We start from the raw sequence: 17,446 nt of genomic DNA on the forward strand, positions 1-17,446 counted from the left end.
CGGAATTCAAGGAAAAGCATTGGACTGGATAATTTCGTTCCTCGCTGGAAGAACTCAGAGAGTCCGTCTCCCCCCTTTTAAGTCAGAGGCCACCGAAGTCATCTGCGGCGTCCCGCAAGGATCATCACTCAGCCCCCACCTCTTCAACGTCTACATGAGCCCCCTCGCAACCATCGCACGTCAACACAACCTCAACATCATCTCCTACGCTGATGACACTCAGCTGATCCTCTCACTCACCAAAGACCCAACCACCGCCAAAACCAACCTACACGAAGGGATGAAAGAAGTAGCCGAGTGGATGAAGCACAGCCGTCTGAAACTGAACTCGGACAAAACGGAAGTCCTCATCTTAGGCTCATCCCCTTCCGCCTGGGACGACTCTTGGTGGCCAACGGCCCTAGGAAAAGCCCCCATACCGACGGACCACGCACGGAACCTGGGCATCATCCTGGACTCCTCACTCTCGATGACCAGACAAGTCAACGTCGTCTCATCTTCATGCTTCAACATCCTACGCATGCTCAAAAAAACATTTCACTGGATCCCCACCGAAACAAGAAAAACGGTCACCCACGCACTGGTTACAAGCCGTCTGGACAATGGAAACACCCTTTACGCCGGTTCCACCGCGAAACTACAGAAAAAACTCCAACGCATCCAAAATGCTTCAGCCAGACACATACTAGACATCCCCCGCACAGACCACATTTCCGCTCACCTGAAAGACCTTCACTGTCTCCCCGTCAACAAGAGAATAACGTTCCGTCTCCTCACCCACGCACACAAAGCCCTATACGAACTTGGACCTGATTGTCTCAACACGCGCCTTTCCTTTTACACCCCCACCCGCCAGCTGCGCTCGTCCAACCAAGCCCTCGCCGCTGTTCCGCGCATCCACAAAGCCACCATGGGAGGAAGATCCTTCTCCTACTTGGCGGCAAAGACCTGGAATTCCCTTCCCATCCACCTCCGCCTTACTCAAAACCACCTAGCCTTCAGAAAACAACTTAAAACATGGATATTCGATAAGTAAACCTCCCCCCCCCCCTTCCTCAAGCGCCTTGAGACCCTATGGGTATGTAGTGCGCTATATAAATTCTGACTTGACTTGACTTGACCCATGGACTGAGGGATCAACCACACTTCACTGCTGTTGACTGCACAACATCAGGAGCATCCGTTGAGCATCCCTTTCCTGCATTCCTCAGCATCAGGACCACTCCATCGAAGTCTGTGGCGGTCATCCTGTAAAGTTGAGCACTAGCTTCAGAAATGATCTGGTGGCCAAGTAATTATCCAAAGATACATACTCGAATCCTGCACCTCTGAGCTGCCAGAATTGGTTGCCCAATACGGGTCGGATTCACCAAACTGTTTCAAACTTTTCCAAAGTATTAATTGACCAATACTCGTTTTCGGTTGTATTTAAAAGTATTTTTATTGCTTTAAAAATCTGTATCTCCAGAACAATCCGGTCGATTTTGATGATCAAGGACTCTAAAAATTCATTAAAATATGCTGTATTTCTTTATAAAGTATTTTTGTGTCTCTTTCTTGTTGTATAACTTTCTTATTCAGTTGTTTGGTGGTGTTAAATGCTTCACACTAAGTTCCTTTGCCAAGCCCTACTGCTCGCAGCCACAGCTACCCAGGGTTGAGCTAAGGTTAGGTAAACGGCACTGATTGGACCCAAGATGGTACCTGTGAGGGCACTCCAGTATAAGACCCCACAGCCAATCATCACAGTGGTGCCAAGCCTTGGGATCCAGAACTTGTGTTTAGCGGTACCAGGCAATTTAACTTGGTAACCCCATAAAGGACATACTATAGTAGAGTTGAGCTAATAGTTTCAAAAGTTTTGCCAAAGTTCTGTTTGCTCTAGGCAGCCCTGCCAGGTACGACACATCAGGCAGCAGAATAATGCATTTTAATGTGGTGGTCCGCATCACCGTATTAAAATGCATTAATCACACATTTTTAGCACCTTGACGGCACCTGCGTGCTCAGCCTGGGTGAAGCAGGTAGTGACTGCGACTGTGATTGGAGCTGCATTTACAGCAGCAGCGAGTGCGGCGTTCGAGTGCTCAATGAATCCGGACTTGGGTAGAGCCATGGCGGGGCTGTGAAGCCGGCTCCTGCACCATGTCGCTCTGGGACAGGAGCATGTCTGTGAGCCCTGCAGTCGGCCCTGGGAGCCAGAGCCTGTCGCCTGCTCTCTGTCAGCACCACTGTTAGAAATGGGGAAACCAATGCTACTGGGGGTAGCATGGTGCAGAGCGGGCAGGCCAAACTCCTGAGGACATGTGTGAAGCATCCACGCTGTACCCACAAAAAGAGACCCAACACCAGTTCTGGTTGAAAAAGAAAAACTCTTGTATTGCCACCGATATGCAAAAGCAAATCACAATGTTGGCCCAACTAGCGCCAGGGCAATATATACAAGGGGATTATTTACATGGTAACTGAAAAGAAGATAAGGTAAGTAAGTCCATTAGTTTCCAGGATGTAGAGAAAAAACATAAAGCAACCTCAGTTAGCATGAACTCATTAGGCCGGTAACGCTGTGCGCATAACCATGGCCTAAACACCATGGGCATAACCTCAGGCAGGTAAGTACACCATAGGCCTAGAACATTAGCAATATAAATGTGAGGGGAAAAACACTAGGCATCAGCCTTTGGGCATGTCCGCGCAATAGACAACATTTCCTTGGTTGAGATCTAGGTAGGACCATTAATTGGAAACTCAGGTACCACGTCTCAGATATGCCTATGCAACAAGGTTCCTGGAGAAACCAATCGACATTTCATTCGGGGACCGTAACATCAGCATGGGCCTAAGCAGGGTGAAGGAAAACAGTACTGCCTAGGACACTTCAGCTCCTGTACCCCTACTTATATGGCACCTCGAGGACAGGGACCCAGCTGGCAGAAAGCATTACCCTAACCAGGGGCCACTGTGAGTCCAACACAATCAGCATTTACCGTTACGGCCCAGTTCAGGGGCCTTAGTTTCTTGTAGGCCTTCAACAGCTTAACAGGGGCCAACGGGGCCCGACAACAGGGTCCAGCAGGGGCAGGGTGGCCTCAGGCATCCTTCAGTTCCTCCCCTCGGGACTGTTGCCGCAGTTTCTGTTGCAGCTGCCCACTGTCCAGCGGGGCAGCTGTGGACAATACATTAGGCCAGGCAGCACAACTCACGGTGGAGTCCCTCCCAGGACTCTAACGCCAGGGGGTGGGCACCGGCTGTGCCCCGACACAACCCCCCAACCACCACGCAGCCGAGCCCCACTCACTGGGCTCCTCGGGATCTTCCTCTGGCTCCGGGCTCTCACTGGATCCAATGCGTTAGGGCGGGGCTGGCAGGCACCGACAATGTGCCTCGACGCTCCCTCTCCTGCTCTCCTTTCGCGGGCACTGCGAGACTCTGACCAGTGGGGTGGGCTCCCGCTCCAGTCTCTCGCACTCCCGGGGTTCCCTCGTCACTATGGGAGCCCCGCAATGTTACCGCTAACTTCCGGCAGCACCTCAGCCTTGCTACCAATCCGTGCGCGGGTCCTGGGGGTTGTGGCGCTGGCCGCCAATCACAGCGCGGCCGGCGGGGGAATGCAGCAGCACAGCCAATCCGTGTGCGGCGGGCTGGGGGACGCGGCCGGTGACGTGGCCGGCACCCCAGCCACGTGATACCGCCCTCCTTCGCTTCACCAGGCCTGGTGCGGGCCTCCTCAATGCCGCGGTGGCCTGCTCCGGGGGCCGCCGCGAGGGACCAGGCACTAGCGGCGCTCCCTTTTTCAGCGACCCTGAGGTCGCGGCGGTGATTCCCAGGCAGCAGTCATGCGGGGTGAGCACCCGCGGAGGTAACTAAGGCGCCAACACTGGGTAGGCTCCTGCGGCGTTTCAATTCGGCAAAAAGGGCGTGCTCTTCAAAGGGCATACAGTTGAGCCCCGTGCTGCGGCGGTGAGTCGGGCCTGCAGCGCGATTTAGGCACAGCGCTTCGAAGGGCCGCAAGGTAGTCTTGGTCACGGCGCTTTGGTGACACGAGGCAGTCTCCTGCAGGCCAGCGCAGGGAGATAATTATAGGCAGGATCGCTCTGGGAAATAATTGCGCCTCAACACACACAGCGCTTCAGGCGCAACAGACGCTCTCAGTCTAGCAATTAGATGGACCGCGCTATTAACAGGTGGCAATCCTTTTCAGTCCTGGTCAAAGTAGCACTTGGAGCACAGCTTCAAGGGGCACAGCGCTTCACCTTGGGGTTCCCCAGCCCTGACAGGCAGCGCTTCCAGTAGCACAGCGCAAGGAGGGGGTGGGGCGGACAGTCCCCACAGCAAGCCTCAGGGGCCCCAGGGTAATGCTTCTCACCTCCTTGGGAGTCCAGTCCAAGGTGCTCCTTCCTTTCCAGGTGCTTTTAGATATAGCGCTCGTGTGGCGAAGGTCCCCGCAGCCTCAGGGACCTAGGTTGGCACTCCTTCCTCAGGGGCCAGGGAACAGAGCAGCAGGCACTACTGGGCCAGGTCAGCAGTTAGTGGGAACTTATCAAAACAGGGCGGTAGGCTTTCACCATCCTCCACTGTAGCGTGTCCCTCCTCCTATCCAGCAGCCTGAACTCCTGCAGTGGGGCTTCCACTAGCCCTGGGGACAGCAGAGGGGTTCTAGTAAGGTGCAGGGTCCAGCACACAGGCCCTAGTGGTGGTATCCTCTGGCAGCAGGTCCCCTCACGTTCTGGTCCCTGCTCTGTCTCAGCACATGGTGGCACAGCCCCCTTATTTATGCGCCCCTCACCCCACCTACCAGTCAGTGCCAGAAGCTTCTAGAATCCTCTGGGGAACTGGTTCAAACTGGCTCAGAGGGATGAGTAGAGCACCCAGGGTGCCAGGCATTCCCTCCAAATGCTGGGATGGCTGGGTACCAAACAACTAGACTGCTAACCTACTGCAGTCAGGTGGCACAACACACTGCCATGGCATCAATTTTAAATGCGACATCTCACCAGGGTACATTTCTACAATGGGGGGTTAACAAGTGCACACCATTGCATTACATTTGACATGGCCTCTCACACCACACATGGCCTATACAACTTTCTTTACCATGGGGGAGACATCCTAAATTAGGGGGGGTGAAAAGCGAAACATTTTGGGAAAAGGGACCCAGTCCAACAACCACGATCTTGGCAGAGGGTGCTTCTAGCCTTCCCCCCGGCACTCCTTGCTCCGACACTCTCCACACCCCCTCCACGACCCAGCACAGCCACCCTGTGTACTTTGTCTGTCTCATTGCTGACTGTGTTGTTTACAGATCCTTAATATCACAAGGTTAAAATTGCTCCTCTGGTAAGAGGAACCTTGATGAAGAAACGTATAGGCGTATCCTTATCAGCTGTTTTCTGTTAGATGTTCCCCCGGGTCGCGTTAGGTCACTGTGGATACACTGTTTGTTGGGAGGAGCCGTATCCGCTCTGTACATGCTGTGACAGGATGTTCACTTTCCTGCCCGCTGGCCGAGCCCCAGGGCACCCAGGCAGTGGCATAACAAAACTTGAGGCCCCCTCCTGCAAAGTACATGCAGCCCCCCACCCCTCTGGAGTCAGTCAGGAGCTCTCAGGCCAAGGTACTGTGCTGAAGGGTCCCCCTGGAGCTCCAGTCCCCCGGCACCGCAGGAGCTACGGGGGCCTATGCTACGCCACTGCACCCAGGAATTCATTGCTGTTCTTCCGCGCGCCGTGCTGCTCCATGGCCCCGGGTTAAAGAAGGAAGTCACTGTTCAGAATCGACCACCGGTTCACTTCCTCCTGACCTCGAAATGTGCTGTTGCTGAGCCCAGCCCAGGCAGAGCGCAACTTGTGTCCGGACTCGTCACGCCGGCGCGAGTCTCACAGTCCGGGCCGGTCTGGCCGTAGCGGGCACTGGGCGTTTCCCCAATGGGCCGCCAGGGTGGGGGCCAGTTTTGGGCCCCAGGGGACCTTTTACGTTACCGGAGGTCAGCAATATCGGCCCCCTGTAACAAAATCGTCCGAAACCGGCCCTAGCAAACCGCTCGACTGCACCCCCCGTCAACCCCCAGGGGGGCCCGGCCAAGCAGTTTGCAGGCTGAGGCGGGGCAGCAGGGCTCGCTCTCTGACGAAGAGTCCGGCTAGCGATCTCTGCTCCGAGGTGCCACGCCAACAGCTCCTCTTGATGGATCATTCTGACTTTCAAGAGGCTCAGGTAAGTCACATATTCACTGAATAACCCGCTGCTGACATTTAAAATGTTTGTTACGAGAATGGGGAGGGGCTCCAGGATGGCATAGCGCCATGCAAATGGATACACTTGTGCTTCGTGCACTGGCAAAGTAAGACTAGGCACTCGAGGGAAATGCCTGCAATCTGGTGCATGGTCTGGACGGATGTATGTTGTTACAACGCATGCTATTACAACGCATGCCTTTACGATGCAAGTTTTACAACGCAAGTCGTTACAACGACTTGCGGTGGGGGGCGCTGGATAGTGAATAGTTTAATTTACTATTCCAACTCCAGTCCCTGTGGATGGTAGGGAAGGTGTTGGATAGTAAATTAAAACTATTCCCTATCCTAGAGCGCCCCCCAGCGCAAGTCGTTGTAATGACTTGCGTTGTAATGGTTGCGTCGTAATGGTAGTGCGTTGTAACGGTTGCGTTGTAAAGGATGTTTCCCGGTCTGGACTAGTGCACTCGAGGAATCTCTAAAAAGAAGGTTGTCCCAGGGGTCCTCGTGGCAGCAAAGACACTCCTTAGCTGTGTTTCTGCATTCTGCAGAGGGAAAAGTTGTCCGTCTGTGCTATAAATGCAGGGCCATTCAAGTCTGAGTTTTGTCTCACTAAACTAGCAGGTTTGTCTGCCATGATTTATTAGCACAATAGGTGTAATGTCCTTGCTGGGCAGGGGCAGTATGCTGTGGCAGGCTTTATTTTCCCAGTACTGTGAGACTTGCCAGAGATAAGTCAGGTGAATAATGTTCCCACTGGAGAGAGGTCCGAGCTTTGTCTACTGGCAGTTTTGACTCTCACCATAAAGTAGCATAGAGGGTTAATATGCCTGCAGCAAAGAAAGTCTACCAGCAGATTACAGAACTGTATTTTATGTGGCTAGCTCAGTGGGTTGCTGCATTTGTGACAGAGATCCCTTCGTTACCTGTGGTTCAGCCGAACCTGGTGCTGAGGTTGGGGTAGAGGGTGCTGATTATTTAGGGCCAGATGTAGGTAAATAGCATTTACCGATTCGAAAATACCGAATTTTACCGATTCGGTATTTTTGAATCGGTAAATGCTATGTAGCAAATCATTCGGTAAAAATTACTGAATCGTTAAGAATGGGTATTTACCGAATCGGTATTTACCGATTCGGTAATTGCCATTCATTCCGGCAATTACCGAATCGGTAAATACCGGTTCGGTAAAAGGGGGAAAACATTGAAGGGTGGCAGGGTGTCACTTTGACACCCTGTTGCACCCCTCCATTGTGTATGGGTGCACATGTTGCAGACATACATGCCTGCAACATGGCACTGAAGCAATTTGCATAAAATTGCTTTTTGCGGTGTTTTCGTTATTTACCACCAACTTGTAGTTGGTGGTAAATAACGAATCCTAACATGGGATAAGCACTCATTTAAGTGTTCCCTACATTAGGAATTCGGTAATTTACCGAATCGGTATTTAAGAAATCGGTAATTTACAGATTCCTTAAATTACCGATTCGGTAAATTACCGAATCCTTAATTTTGGCCCCTACATCAGAAAAGCCTATTACCGGTCTGTAACGGCTGAAATTCGTTAATGTCGGCCGTTACTGACCGGTAATAGCCTTTCTATATCTGGCCCCAAGAAATTAAACAATAGGTTTAAAAGCACTTGCTGCAGAGTTCCAGTTTCATGTTGCTCAAATGAGTGTGATTTCTGATATTTGTCTGTTTCCATGGACTTCAATGCATGATTTTGGTTGCGAGAATGTGTCGCTCTGAGTGTCACATATTTAGTCGTTGAATTCTCTCATAAATCCACTGAATCTGTGAAAATATCAGATATAAGCAATCTGAAACATTGCCAGCTATGCTCAAATGGGTCTAATTTCTGATATTTATATGTTTCCCTCGTCTTCATTGCTTGTATTTCTTTTGAGAAAGTGTCACTCATAGTCGTTGAAATGTCAATCATAATTAAGGCTACCTGTTTTCCGTTTTTACTGATTTTTACTGATAAATACAGACATAATTTTTTTTTCTGTCTGTATTTATTTTTAAATGTGGATAAAAACGGAAATTGGGTTGTTTTTGGCTGATTCTAAATGATACCAGTCATGACTGCCAGGCCAGCAGCTGTGCGGATTGACAGACAAGGTGATTAAAAAAAATCATTACATTTAATAAAGAGCCTTAAACAGCAGTAGATTTGTAGAACCTTGATATTAAAATGTGCATGATTTGTTATAAGTGCATATTTTATAATCTGAGTGTATATATATCATTGAAACCTGCCAGGCACGAATGTTCGTTAAGTGGTTAAATAAATGCAGACATATCAACATTTTAGCTTCATTTTTTCACGAAACCTAAAGTAAATATGGGTAAATACTGGTAAAATTAGCAAAAAAATAAATATGGATAAATACAGACGGAAATTACAAAAATATATATACCATAAACCCGTGAGCCCAAATCATAATTACACTGAAATTATGAAAATGTCACACATTGCAATCTGAAACCTTGGCAGCTATGACCAGGCACTGTTCTTTCAAGAGCCAAAGATGACGACAACCACTACGCCCAGTGGCAAAAAGTTTTTGCAAAGGCTGTAAGATGGATATCATGGCAACTTACTTGGTTAACATGTCCACGCTGAAAATCAATGATTTAAGAAGGATGTGCAAGAGAAGGAAGATTGGATTAGGCATGACTGCCAAAAAGGATTAACTGGAACAAGCCCTCAGAGAATGGGAAGAGGCCAGGAGGGCCTAAGTCCAGTTGGCAGGAGAAGTTGCTACTGATAATGGTGACGAAAGGGACATTAGAACATTGGAATATTGGGAGCTCCATTGAAAACAATGGAGTGCTCCGGGCTTATAATGGCTGGTATAAGCCTGGAGCTCCAACATTCCAATGTGTCTTTGTTCACAGCTCTGGCTGTGAACAAAGGCTTCAGGGAGCCTGAGGGGATTCCAATCCCCTCACGCTTCCAAAAGGCTTTGTTTTTTTTGTTAGAACATTCTGCCCTCTAGTGGCAGAATATTCTAATAGCCTTATAGCCCTTCGTAGATGGGCTATACCGCTATTACAGTCCCTCTCCCTTGTTAAAGGCCCTCGCCTTCAGCTCAGGGCCTTTAACGCTGGAGAGGGCCTTTAATAGCCGGTATAGCCCTCTACGGCGGGCTATAAGGCTATAATAGCTTTACTCCTTTTGTAAGCGAGGGGGACACCCGAGTGAAGACCCCAGTATCAGGTCAAGAAAAGGCTCTTTATCTGGAAGTGAAAGAAGCTAAACTTCCATAGGGAGATCCAAGGATATGGATGACCAACGTGCCTTCCTAGAGATTAAGGAGAACAAGTTGGAACTCCAAGCAAGAAAACTGGCTCTGACCAACAAGAGAGCCAGGGACAACTCCCCAAGAAGATGGTGGTAGCAACAAAGAGCCAGAGTTAATCACAGGTGGGGCCTGTGATCCCAGGTTGCCCAACACTGAGAGGGATGGGATGACATAGACGAGTGACTAGCATCCTATGAGAGAGCTCCTAGGATGAAGACAGACAGTGCACAACACTGGGTGCCCTATTGTGTGAGTTACTACCACCAATAGGGAGTGATAGATTGCTTACACTCGAGGATGAGGTGGCAGAATATTACACCCACTCGAGGGAGACACTCATTGAGCTATTTGGGCTTACCCCTGAAGACAAAAGTTTAGGAACACACCAAAGGGGTCCACACTGACATGAGTGGACTTTGTAGATGCCTCTGTGAAGTCACTGGTAGGCTGGATTCAGGGTAACCAGGTTGACTCCTATGAGGGGCTTTACAATTTAGTAATTAAGGAACAAATTATTTCAAATTGTACCTCAGAGAAGTGACACCAGAATCTGATAGATTCATGGCCTTCTAGTCCTTGAGATTTGGGCAAGAAAGCTAATGAGCCGGTTAGAACTAGAGTTCCCAAGAACACCCAGGGGGGTGGCCCAAGAAAGGGGGGTTAGGCCCACAGAAGGGAAAGCGGAAAGGTGGTAAACTCACTAAAGAGACTCCATCAGAGACACAAAACCCTAAAAGAGAAGAGATAAAAAAACATCCTACCTTTAGCATGCAGTGTAGTGGGGAACCGGGGCAAAAACAATTCTTAGAGAGTTGGCCTTGCTTTGACTGTCGGCAAACAGGGCACTACAGAGGGGACACAGCTTGTCCCAAGAGAAAGGTACCCGCTAGTGTAGCTAATGTAGCCTTTGAGGAGGAGTCCTCTGATGAGGATATCCTGGTTGCTTTTAACTGGGAAAAGGGCCCAGATGGTGAGGTGGTGTTTCCAGAGGATTGGGGTAAACATTTTCACCACCTCAAAGTAGATGGGATCCCAGTCACTGCCCTGAGTGGCAGAGGCACCAGTCACGCCATAGTGACGGACAGGTTAGTAGCCCCAGAACAATGCCAGGAGAGGTAAGGGGAAGAAGGGCTATCCCATGGGAGGCCACTAACAGACCTAAGGTCTTGGTAACTCTAGAGATGCGAGGTTCCCTTAGCTATCCCAGGGTGGTGGTCTGTCTAGACCTCCCTCTAGAATGTCTCCTTGGCATTGACCTCCCAGAGGTTGGTCTGAGCCTAGAGGAGGTAGTTGCCCAGGGCACTGCCCACCCCGGGATTCTGGAGGTCCTGTCCCTAAGGTTAGGACAAGTAGGTCCAAGAGAAAAGGCAAGACAAATAAAAGTAGGAAGGGGCGGAAACTCCTAGAGGAAGACCCAGTGACGCAAGGGAATTCTACCCCAGTAAGGGAGAACCCCAAAGCTGGAACTGTCAAGATCTTACCTGTTTCCCCAAGAAGGCCTGAGGTGTCAGGCAATTGTTCAGCAACAGGGGGGATCCCTCTGCTCTTACAAGAGGAGGAGTGGAAGGAGGGTGTCTGACACATGAAGTAGTAGCTACCTACTGCGAAAAAGCAGAGGAGCATAAAAGACCCTAAGTTACCCACAAGGTATAAAATCCACCTGTCAGTGGGTAGATAAGGGTGTGGTCTGGGCACTGACCGCTGTCAGTTGCCTCTACTGGGTGTTTGCGTTTATGGCCGCACTTTCCCTAGAATGCTGGGCAGACCCCATGACAGGAGGCAAAACAGTCCCTCTGACCCAATTGGTCATGGCGGGGTTAGTCCAGTGTTGGGTAACCTCTGTGGGTAAGCTAGGTACTGCCCTAGCTAAGGTGGGTTTAGAGGAGGGAGGCACCTCCCTGCCCCGGGTAAAGGAGCATGCGGAGAGGGACAGAGTGTTAGCTAAAGTCCAGTTTAATTATTGTCATGTGTCTTTCTTGTTGTGTGATGTTCTTATTTCATTGTTTGGTGCTGTTACATGCTTCACACTGAGTTCCTTTGCCAAGCCTCACTGCTCGCAGCCACAGCTACCCGGGGTTGAACAAAGGTTAAGTAAACGATACTGACTGGACCCAAGACTGTACCCGAGAGTGCAGTCCATGATAAGGCTCCACAGCCCTATCTTACTGTTCATCCAGATCCTCACAGCAGTCATTGGTGAAAAGACGAGCGAGGGGGCCACGAAAAGAAAACTAATTAGCTGCCTTAATCAGAGGACACCTAGCAGATTGTTTGTTTTGGTAGGGTGCAAAGGGATGGCCAAGGAACCATCTACAGCAGTTTGTGCACCATTAAGATATTCATATACACCTGGCATTCATTCATATCTGTTTTAGGACAGATCTGCGCAGGGCTGTGATTCAAATTGACTAAAAGTTGTCATATACAGGCATTTAGTAATGCCATTGTCTAGTGATTGTGTAGGTCTTAGGTGTCTTACAGTTTTAACCTAAAGTCTTCTAGTAATGCCTTTGTCTAGTACCTAGAGAGGCTTGCTCTGCAATTGTCGATTATGAACTGTTGTGTGTGAGGGAAGCTTGCACTGCTGTTGTCCATATTGAACCTGTTGTGTGTGAGGGAAGCTTGCACTGCTGTTGTCCATATTGAACCTGTTGTGTGTGAGGGAAGCTTGCACTGCTGTTGTCCATATTGAAGCTGTTGTTCATGTTGAACCTGTTGTGTGTGAGGGAAGCTTGCACTGCTGTTGTCCATATTGAAGCTGTTGTGTGTGAGGGAAGCTTGCACTGCTGTTGTCCATATTGAAGCTGTTGTTCATGTTGAACCTGTTGTGTGTGAGGGAAGCTTGCACTGCTGTTGTTCATATTGAACCTGTTGTTCATGTTGAACCTGTTGTGTGTGAGGGAAGCTTGCACTACTGTTGTCCATTTTGAACCTGTTGTGTGTAAGGGAAGCTTGCACTGCTGTTGTCCATTTTGAACCTGTTGTGTGTGAGGCAAGCTTGCACTGCTGTTGTCCATATTGAACCTGTTGTGTGTGAGGGAAGCTTGCACTGCTGTTGTCCATTTTGAACCTGTTGTGTGTGAGGGAAGCTTGCACTGCTGTTGTCCATATTGAACCTGTTGTGTGTGAGGGACGCTTGCACTGCTGTTGTCCATTTTGAACCTGTTGTGTGTGAGGGAAGCTTGCACTGCTGTTGTCCATATTGAAGCTGTTGTTCATGTTGAACCTGTTGTGTGTGAGGGAAGCTTGCACTGCTGTTGTCCATTTTGAAGCTGTTGTTCATGTTGAACCTGTTGTGTGTGAGGGAAGCTTGCACTGCTGTTGTCCATATTGAAGCTGTTGTTCATGTTGAACCTGTTGTGTGTGAGGGAAGCTTGCACTGCTGTTGTCCATTTTGAACCTTTTGTGTGTAAGGGAAGCTTGCACTGCTGTTGTCCATTTTGAACCTGTTGTGTGTGAGGCAAGCTTGCACTGCTGTTGTCCATATTGAACCTGTTGTGTGTGAGGGAAGCTTGCACTGCTGTTGTCCATATTGAACCTGTTGTGTGTGAGGGAAGCTTGCACTGCTGTTGTCCATTTTGAACCGGTTGTGTGTGAGGGAAGCTTGCACTGCCATTGTCCATTTTGAACCTGTTGTGTGCGAGGGAAGCTTGCACTGCTGCTGTCCATATTGAACCTGTTGTGTGTGAGGGAAGCTTGCACTGCTGTTGTCCATTTTGAACCTGTTGTGTGTGAGGGAAGCTTGCACTGCTGTTGTCCATATTGAACCTGTTGTGTGTGAGGGAAGCTTGCACTGCTGTTGTCCATATTGAACCTGTTGTGTGTGAGGGAAGCTTCCACTGCTGTTGTCCATTTTGAACCTGTTGTGTGTGAGGCAAGCTTTCTCTGCAATTGTGTATGATGAACTGTTGTGTGTGAGGGAAGCTTGCACTGCTGTAGTCTGTGCTGAACATGTTTTGAAGATATAACTGTGGGCTTCTCTTCTTAGGATATTGGCACCATGCTGTTTGTGGCCACCGCTGTGTTGGGTGCCCTGACCCTTGTGTTTCTCCTGGTGCGGCACTGGGTCCGGACTGATGGCAAGTGGGCCCTTTGGTGGCACGACGACGTATATGAGAGGTTCCAAGACTTCGTGACAGGCCGGACACGGCCAGAACGCTTGCTACAATACCTGCAAAAGCATGGCACACGCGGAGACGCCAACAACGCGGTGGACACCATAGACCGGTTCTGCGGCACCGTGGAATGGGCCATGAACGTGGGCGGTGAGAAAGGTACAGGCTGCTTAAAATGAGTGCATTAATTGCCTGTTAATGAATAGCCCAGGTCTGGGTCTGGAGACAGAAAATCTCAGCCTTTAGTACTGCCCCCCAGGAACTAATGGTGCTGCAGACTGAAGCTCTTTTTACCACCAAGAGATGGAAGCCCTCTGTATTACCATGGATCTGAAAAGAGGCTGCCAGCATGGGGCAATGACGAGGGCTGCCAGCATGGGGCAATGAAGAGGGCTGCCAGCAAGGGGCAATGAAGAGGGCTGCCAGCATGGGGCAATGAAGAGGGCTGCCAGCAAGGGGCAATGAAGAGGGCTGCCAGCAAGGGGCAATGAAGAGGGCTGCCAGCAAGGGGCAATGAAGAGGGCTGCCAGCATGGGACAGTGAAGAGGGCTACCAGCAAGGGGCAATGAAGAGGGCTGCCAGCAAGGGGCAATGAAGAGGGCTGCCAGCAAGGGGCAATGAAGAGGGCTGCCAGCAAGGGGCAATGAAGAGGGCTGCCTGCATGGGGCAATGAAGAGGGCTGCCAGCAAGGGGCAATGAAGAGGGCTGCCTGCATGGGGCAATGAAGGGGGCTGCCAGGCCCTAACCCTGTGCAGATAAAGGACTGATAGTGCTGGGCTAGGCCTCCCTGTATAGAGACAATGTAAGCCTTAGGAAGAGGGCCCCACATGTGTCTGGTGTTCCCTCTTCTCCCCAGGTGTACTGATAGCTGGGGTACTGGATATTCTGGTGGAAGTTCTGGGGTTGGAGGGGTGAGGGTAAAGGTATCCTCAGAAATTAGGTATTACTATAGAAAGTAGGAATTCCCCACCCAGTTCCCCATGTAATTCCTCAGTTCTCACTGAATTTCTCCAACAGGTGACAACCACCAGACCCCGCGCCTTCCCGGGGAAGTCGGAATTCATACGGGATTGGTAACCCCCATCACCGACTCCAATGGGATTTCTTAAGCAGTCCTGGCAGTGTTGGGAACTGAAGCCCTGTCTCTGTCCCAAGGGTAGAAGAGCCGTAGACTGCGCTCGAGGACTGAAGCCAGCGCAAAGTTTACTCGAAGTCCAGAGGTGACACTCACCATGTGGAGAATGAAGCCGCCTCTATATTCCAAGAATGGGGAGACACTGTCAGTTCTTGAGGCTGAAGCCCCATCTGTGTCCAAGGACAGGAAAGGAGGTGACAGTGATCACAACTGAAGCTTTCTGTCTGTTCTCATGACTTTCTCTAGGTCCCACGATGAAGATGGGGAGGGACGAGGCAGAGATACTTCATACATATGTGCCCTACTTGTCATAGACAAAAAAGTATGTTTTTGACACCCTATAGAGATCACTGAACTTTGGTTTGCTTGCAGGGAAGATTGTGGACAAGGTGATGCAGGAGACAAACCCCCACACGATTCTGGAGCTTGGCACATACTGCGGGTACTCGGCCGTGCGCATGGGAAGGCTTCTGGGGCCTGGATCCCGCCTGATCACGTTGGAGATGAACCCAGGTTACGCCAAGGTGGCCAAGCAGGTCATCGCCTTTGCCGGCCTGGACCAGCAGGTAAGCACTCCCTGTCGCTGATCTTCCTTCCCTTTGTGATACTTTTGTGAAACATGTCTGTCTCTCACTCCAGAGAAGAATGGAATATCATGTACATGTATGCTCTTAATTAGCACTATAAAGCCAAACAAAGAGGGAGTGGAGAGATAGCGGATTCGGTCTCCCTGGCCGTAATATGTATAAACAAAAGGAATCCACATAGTTTAAGTATTTGGTGTGGTCCCTACAGTGGTGGGGAGCACACAGTGTTCTTTAAATACCCCTCACACACCAAAAGAACCCTTGGTGTCATGCTTCATCATAGGGGTCTTCGCATCCCTCTACGGCGTGCTACTAACCAGCGATTACGCGGGAGCACTGATGTAACCTCTGTGTGGTGCGTGAGGGTATTGGATATTATATGAGTGGTGGGGTCAGGAGTGAAATTATTGATATCCAAATGAATAGGTACATTTAGTGTATTACATGCTTATTTATACATATGGTACGGGTAATTCAAGAAGAAGCCTAGCTTTGAAACATGTCGACGCACAAGTGAGGTATTGTACATTAAATACAACAATACCTCCACCATACCCCTTTTAACAATACCAGCATGGAGACAGAATAAAGTTTATTTCAGCACTCACATGCCAGGTATTTTTTAGAAAACACTCACACGTCATCTCACTCCTGACCCCACCACTCACATAACATCCAATACCCTCACGCACCACACATAGAGTTTACAACAAGTGCTCCCGCGCAGTCGCTGGTTAGTAGCACGCCGCATTCCGTAGAGGGATACGAAGACCCCTATGATGAAGCATGACACCAAGGGTCCTTTTGGTGTGTGAGGGGTATTTAAAGAACACTGTGTGCTCCCCACCACTGTAGGGACCACACCAAATACTTACACACTGTGAATTCCTCTGAATTACCACTAGCCAGTTCCAGAAAGCCAGAAACTGTGCCAGTGTTGGTGGTAATCTCACAGCTGATGAATGCAGCAAACCTGGCAAAGGCAAGACCCATCTGTGCTTGCTCTTGTTTGAGTTGTCCTAGGCCTCTGGCTCTCCACACCATTGGTGCATGTTTACCTTGCTGGGGTGGTTCACATGGCCCCAAATTTGAAACGGTTGTTTTCAGGACAGTAGACTGGAGGTTGGTACTTAAAATTGTCTGTTTTGTCTGCCTTTGATGCACCATATCTGCAGTTTCATGGTAACCATCTCCATGATGGACAGCTTTTTATTCTTGCTCCTGATGGATGCTTCTAACCACAGATTCCTCATCTCTAGACTATTCTGCAGGTGCCAGGCTGGAACCGGAAGCTTTCATAGTTGTGCTCCTGCATGCTGCTGGGGGTGCTATGCTTCTCTGTGTTGACTTTGTTCCAATCTACACCTCCGTGCATGGCAGCAGTTAATGACGTTTGACTCGTCAACCGAAGTTGTGGTTGTCATCCTGGATGCTGGGTGCTTTTCTATTAAGGGCCATAGATATCAACATCATGATTTGCGATTCTCAAATAGCGATTTTTTTTTTAGAAATCGCTATTTGAGAATTGCAAATAGGGATGTATGTAAAAAATCGCTATTTTTTAGCGATTTCTTAATATTCCTTAATTGCGATTAGCAAATTGCGGATCGCAATTAAGGAATACTTTCCCATTCATTTCTATGGGCCAGGAGGCCTATAGGAATGAATAGGAAGTTATTCTCAATTTGCGATTCGCAATTTGAGAATCACACATTGAGAATAATTTCAAGGGTGCAAGGGTGTCATAAGGACACCCTGATGCACCCCTGAAATTTACATGTGTGCGCATATGGCGCACATACATGCCCTAAGGGCATGTATGAGCGTCACATGGCACCTTTACAAATGCCAAAAAGTGCATTTGTGCAAGAAATCGCAAATTACCACCAACTACAAGTTGGTGGTGATTTGCGATTCCTTAAGGCCAAATTTCACTTTTTTGGTGCTTCTTACATTGCATTTAAGGAATCGCAATATTTGCGATTCCTTAAATGCAATCGCAAAATAAGGAATCGCAAATTTTGCGATTCCTTATTTTGCCTTAATACATACCATTTGGTAA

At 49.4% G+C, this 17,446-nt stretch overlaps 1 protein-coding gene across 2 annotated transcripts in view; it reads left to right on the forward strand.

Annotated features, from left to right (window-relative positions):
- The window catches only part of LOC144785865 (catechol O-methyltransferase-like), a 109,991-nt gene that overhangs the window by 46,659 nt on the left and 45,886 nt on the right, over nucleotides 1–17,446 (forward strand). The window contains exons 1-3 of one of the 2 annotated variants that reach the window (XM_078664717.1): nucleotides 5,945–6,210; nucleotides 13,536–13,821; nucleotides 15,170–15,363. In XM_078664717.1, coding sequence (XP_078520843.1) covers nucleotides 6,181–6,210; nucleotides 13,536–13,821; nucleotides 15,170–15,363 — 510 coding nt within the window. In that variant the 5' untranslated portion in view covers nucleotides 5,945–6,180. Of the gene's footprint in view, nucleotides 1–5,944; nucleotides 6,211–13,535; nucleotides 13,822–15,169; nucleotides 15,364–17,446 lie in introns of those variants that run through there. The other variant, XM_078664718.1, reaches the window with a different exon arrangement.

The sequence above is a fragment of the Lissotriton helveticus genome, chromosome 10, assembly GCF_964261635.1.
Source record: "Lissotriton helveticus chromosome 10, aLisHel1.1, whole genome shotgun sequence".
Taxonomy (NCBI): Eukaryota; Metazoa; Chordata; class Amphibia; order Caudata; family Salamandridae; genus Lissotriton; species Lissotriton helveticus.